Below are 6217 nucleotides of genomic sequence, written 5' to 3' on the forward strand. Positions count from 1 at the left end.
ATGCTGAAAAAGAAACTGTATACCCAACATATATGTAGTATAAACTTAAACAATATCAAAAATATACTTGAATGAAACTTCAATTTACTATATAAAAAAATGTGCAAAAAATACTTAAACTATACATTAAAATAACTACACACTTATCCACAATATATTTAAAAATAACTCAAAATATACTTGAGAAAAATCAAAATTATACCCTAAATTAACTAAAAAATAAACTAGAAAAAATAGTGCTAATAGTAATAGTGATTTTCAAAACAAAAGTATAAAATATTTGTTCTCATGTTTGCACACCTATAAGTGCATGTCTTCTACCAGTAAACTTTGGTACAAAAAGCACCAAGGTGTGTTGCATGCATGAATGTGCATTGTAAAAGAGACACGGGTGTTGCCTAGACTAATTAACTTATATTTGAGATTAAATTTTTTTTAGAAGCATATTTGATCTTAGATATGATGTCCTCTTGTGATTGAATGACTCCACATATATAGAATTTTATATTTATCTATATACATATATATACCTCAACTAAACCAGTAGAGCTTCCAACATTAAAAACATATATGGCCGTCATTAAAAAAAAACCTCCTTTTACTAAATCCAATATAATACTTGCTTCATATAAACATGTGTTATGCACAAACACACACATATATTTCAATTTGTAAAATAAGCTAGTTTAAGAAGGTGATCATCAACCCACCATCTTCACCATCTTTGTTGGCAGTGTATTCAGGGAAGAAAGAATCATTGAAGTTCTGATTGTGAGATGAGAGAAAGAGAGGGAAGGATGAGAGATTGAATCGCAAACCTCTACCAAGCTCACCATCGGCATTGGCAGCGCTTCTTCCCTCTCCTTACGAGCCTCCGTCTTCTTCAACACTTGGTCGTGGAATTGTATAACTGGAAAAAAAAAGTCGGCGTCGTAAAATTAAAAAAATCTCCGCCCAACCGTAAAATTGTAATTTTTCCTTACCAGTCCGTTTATTATGTAAAATTCTCAATAAATAAACATTCAAATTTTGAATCTTAATACTTTTAAATTTTAAATCAATCAATTAATCATGAATAAAAAAATTTAATATGAGTTTAGATATTTAATTGAGAACTCATGGCATAAAAAAATAAATAAACTATACATTTGTTTTTTTTTACAAAAACAAATTATACATTTAAATTATATTTAAAATTAGATAGGGTTAGGTTGAATAAAAAAATGAATAATTTAATAATTTACCAACAATAAATTAGATTAATTTTTATAATATTTTTATTTTGATTTCATACAATTCACATGTTAAAAGTTATCCAATTTATACTTTTCAAACATCATCTGAAGATAAAATTTGGAAATAAATACTTTACTAAAGTTTGAAGTAAACAAAACTTCCATTTATTAACTATTGGATATTGGTGCATAAATACGTAAGTTTATACTTCTTATGCACTTAAATACATAACTTATCTTTTTGACGGTTGTTTCCCTAAAAATCAACATGGTGTGACACAAACATAAGCATGTAAAAGACACATGACAAGATATTTATAGAGGACTTGTCGACTCATGGCCAAATAGGAGAAGAAAACACGCTATCAGACACATTCAGGGAACTATGCGGAGCAGCAAGAAAGATGTTGGTTAAAGGACGCGCGACAAGAGCTGCTCGATGGAACGCAGTTAAAGCTCAGAGTTAGTTAATGATGACGGTGAAATCTCGTCAATGAAATTAGGTCGGAAAACTCAAAGGTAAATGCGGCGATGTTTAGATAAGAACTTAGAATTAACTTATGAAAGGATAAACACAGATGAACAATGGAGTGAAAAATGTATATTGCTTAATAGCCTCTGCATACAATGAATTTTCCAACCCCCTCTCAGGTGGTGTTAGAGTTCATTTTATAGTAGGCTCTAATGGCCTTAGGTACATGGTGGTCCAGGAGACCAAGTGGTACATAAGTACTATGTCAGGGGAGTGGCTTCAGAGGTTGTGGTCGTACATCCAGTACAGGAGCAGATGTCAGGAGGATGTCTCCACTACTTGTCTGTACCCATGTCTGATGAGTGGTGGCAGGCATAGTGGCGCAGGTGATAGTGGTGTCGACTCTGACCTTTGGTCGTAGACGTACGGGCCATAACTCTTATCCCAGCAGTCCCACTGGTACTGGTGTCCGTACTCAGTACTAGGTCATACAAGTATGTCCCATTCGACTCGTGCTGGAGCCTCTAAGCATAGGGGTCTCAAGGTGTAAGGAATGGGACCCTTGGGGCATGGCTCTACTCACGTGGCCACTAGGTGACGTAGCTCTCATTCCTTCGCGAGGCCCCCTTGGAAGGCTTATTGATGGCACGGCTCTTTTGGCTGTTCAAGAGGCCGAGTGTGCTGCGGATGTGACCCCCATGGGGCCATGGGCGAGGCCACCATGGGGCCTAGATGGTGAGGCCACTCCGTGGGCGTGGGCGAGGCCACCACGGGGCCTAGATGGCGAGGCCACTCCGTGGGCATGGGCGAGGCCACCACGGGGCCTAGATGGCGAGGCCACTCCGTGGGCATGGGCGAGGCCACCGCAGGGCCTAGATGGCGAGGCCACTTCGTGGCCATGGGTGCCAAGGCTCGGCCGAGCGACGCCAGGGAGACGTGCACGCGAGGTGGTCGAGCGACGCCAGGGGATGCACGCGCGAGGAGGGCCTCGCGCCTGGGGCACGGCCGAGCGATGCCTGGGGGGTGCGCGCGCGAGGTGGGTCTTGCACCTGGGGCATGGTCGAGCGAGGCCATGGGGGGTGCGCGCGCGAGGTGGGCCTTGCACCTGGGGCATGGCCGAGCGAGGCCATGGTGACGCGGTTGGGACTTTGCGCATCGCGGGTTGATCCGAAGTTGCCGTCAAAGGATGATTGGCCTTCACGGGATCTTTTATGGGCACGGAATATTGAGCGTCCACACTATCCTCGTGCAGTATTCATTGTGGCCCCTTAGCTTAGCAGGGCCAAAGCTTGTGGCTCATAATGTGTTGTTTCTCATGAGATGATCTTCTGTATTCAACAAGGCCTACAGGCTCGAGCCCAATAGCATGAATAAGTGACCTTTATCCCTATGTTCCAACCAGGGACTGAAGAGTTTTTATTTGGTGGATTTTTGGCATCCACGGTTAAGTATATAGATATTTGCGAGATATCTATTATTTCAAATATAAAGTGAATTATTTACCTATTATTTTATATTTACTTGATGCACAAGTTACGCAAGGCCCGTGACCCATCTATGTACATTCTTGAGTTTATAAATAGTGGATTCAAGGATGCATTATTTGTTATGCTGTAATTCTTTACTTTTATAGAATTCTAAGAATCTAGTGTTGTTATACACATTCTTGTACCCACTCTCTTAGCTTGTGAAACTTGGTTGACTTTAGTATTCTGATCGCATGTTTTGGAAATTTACCTAAATAAGAGTACTAAATGGGCGTAGGTCATTACTGATCAGCAGTACTGACCACTATAAATATGTGTGTCGTATATTGCTTTAATTCAATTCTCATAATTTATATCGTAATCTTAACTTAGTTTCGTTAACCAAATTTCTAGTCAACATTTTGGTGCTTTTTTTTTAGAGCTGAACTCAAGAAGAAGAAAAAGAAAAATGGCTAAGATTACTAGGAAAATGCAGGGGCAGTATGCTGGTCATACGTTTGAGAATCCTTAGAACCCATCCCCTTAGCGCAGAAGTGACTAAAGAGGAGCCTCAAGTAGAATTAGAGGAAGAAATCCAAGACTTGGATGATGAAACCCTGTGAATAGCCATCAGAATGTTGCAGGATGAGTTATCCACACTGAAAGCTAACCAAGAGAATGTTGTTGAGACTATGATCATGCAACAAATGGAAATTAACAAACAAAGGCGAGAGCTCAATGATAGGCAAGCTGAGATGGATCATCGTCAGAGGGATGCAACTGTAGCCTTGGAGGCGGCTATATAGTTAGCACAAGGAATTCGACCTGCACAAAACCCTCAGCCATAACCATCACGAAATCCCCAACAGCCAGAACAACACTGGGCTGTCCAACCTGAGAAACAATCCTATAATTCTGGTAGACATACCAAGCAGCGTCAGCCTCCTCGGTCCAGTCGAGTCAGTGAACAACCACCTCGACAGAATAGGGACGAGCAACGTCCCTAAAGCTCAAGGCGTTTTGTAACTGACAAGCATGTCCTACCTAAAAAAGAACTAGGAAATATTCCCTCAGGAAATAGGAGGCAGCCAGACATAGGTCATGCAGTCAGAGATTCCCCATGACATAACAAAGTCCTGGGACATAGCGACCAACGTTGGACTCATAGGCCTCCTCTAGTTTATCCAGACAGTTTTGGACAAAGGGAAGGTGATAGTGCATACAACAGATCATGCACTCACAGGTTACAGTTTAGAGATGGGCATGATTACAACAAAGGGGATTCTAGATACAACAGAAATCCAAGAGAAAATGTTGGTCGACCTGATGAACAAATATTATAGTGGCAAGACCCTCCACCTCCTCAACCAATGAATCATCGACCAGCAAGTTAGAACGCAGGAGGCAGCCAAGGTAGCCTAATGTCTTTGATCGACTGGGAGCATCAAAGCAAAGACGAGGAAATGAATATCTGAGGGATATATTGAACAACCGAAGGGCAAAGTATAATAAGCATATCTATGTGGCAGATACTTTTTCCCCTGCAATACCAGCTGCACTCTAGGCCCAAATAGATGCTTTGAACCAAGTAGTTCAACAGCTGGTCAATAACAAAACTTCTCACATAGACCATGATCGGAGGAAATACACTCATTTCATTTATAAAATTGTCGTGGCCCAAATCCGTAGTAAATTCAAAATGATTGTGCTACCTAGCTATACTAGACAAGAAGACCGAGTATCTCACGTGAAAAAATTTGAGATACAAATGGATATTCAGAAGGTTTCCGAAGATGCTCAATGCAGGATTTTCTCGGCCACTCTATCTGATGCTACTCAGGAGTGGTATTTTAAATTTCCACTGACCAACATAACTTCATGGGAAATGTTCATCAAGGAGTTTTACAAAAAAATTTATGCTAGTTGCATACATTCAATCGAAGCAAATCAACTGGTAGATATAAGGCAAAAGGAAGGAGAGCCTCTCAAAGAGTATATTAAGAGGTTCGTGAAAGCAGTTGCTCACGCCAAAACGGTGGGAAATGAAGGAAATATGATGGCCATTATAGCTGGGGTACATCTTCAATCCCCATAATGGAGTAGTTTGCGAAAAAATGGAGTTAAGACCACCTAAGAGTTTTTGGATCGAGCAGATAAGTACATTAAGTTAGAGGAGGCAATCACCATTGAAGGAAAAGATCCAAACACTAACTAGAACAAAAAAAAAAAGAGCCGACCAAAGATGTTGGCAGCCCTAGTAAGTCCAACAACAGTGGTAAGAAGAACAACAAAAATGGTGGATAACGGGCAATTACTGAGCCTTTTATGTCCGATAATAAACTCCCTAAACATAATAGATATGAACCAAGGTTCACCAATTATATGGCCCTGGTCGACATCCGAGTAGAAGTGTACCAGGCCAACCACACCACCATACCTTTCAGGCGACCAGCCCCCATCAGGAAAGACATTTTAAAAAGAGACACAACAAATTTTTTGTCACTTCCATAATGATTATGGCCATGATATAAATGAATGCAACCAACTAAAGGAAGAGATTGAGTTTCTGATATGGCAAGTGTTGGGGTTTTATGCCCTAATTAAAACCCAAATTCTTTGTAATCTCATTTTATTATTAATAAAATAATAGAAATCATTTTTTGACTTGGTCAATCACTTTGCTTACATGTTTTATTTTCATAATTATTTGTTTAATATAAACTTCTATTAAATCCCGAGCATATAGCTAATCATATTTATAGTGACATAATCACGGTAGAATATAAATATGATTATATGTTCAAAATAAGTTAATCCTAAGATTAGTCAGTGCACAGGATTTACACTGACTTGCCAATCTACGATATGATCTACTTACACATTGTAGTGTTATGTTCTTTCCAGAACATTAGCAAAGTAGATAAGATCGGATGTATTTGTTACATCGGACAAGACTGATATTGACAGTTGATAAGATAAGTAAACATACCGTTATTATCTATTCTAGTCATATCATATAGTTGACCATAGGTCAATTCAATCTC

The 6217-nt window shown here is 39.7% G+C and overlaps 1 protein-coding gene across 1 annotated transcript; it reads left to right on the top strand.

Annotated features, from left to right (window-relative positions):
- Window positions 1–4941: 4941 nt before the first annotated feature.
- LOC133805745 (uncharacterized) lies at window positions 4942–5268 on the top strand. Its single transcript, XM_062243906.1, has one exon. The coding sequence runs from the start codon at window positions 4942–4944 to the stop codon at window positions 5266–5268; it is 327 nt and encodes a 108-aa protein (XP_062099890.1).
- The last annotated feature ends 949 nt before the right edge of the window (window positions 5269–6217 follow it).

The sequence above is a fragment of the Humulus lupulus genome, chromosome X (assembly GCF_963169125.1).
Source record: "Humulus lupulus chromosome X, drHumLupu1.1, whole genome shotgun sequence".
Classification (NCBI taxonomy): domain Eukaryota; kingdom Viridiplantae; phylum Streptophyta; class Magnoliopsida; order Rosales; family Cannabaceae; genus Humulus; species Humulus lupulus.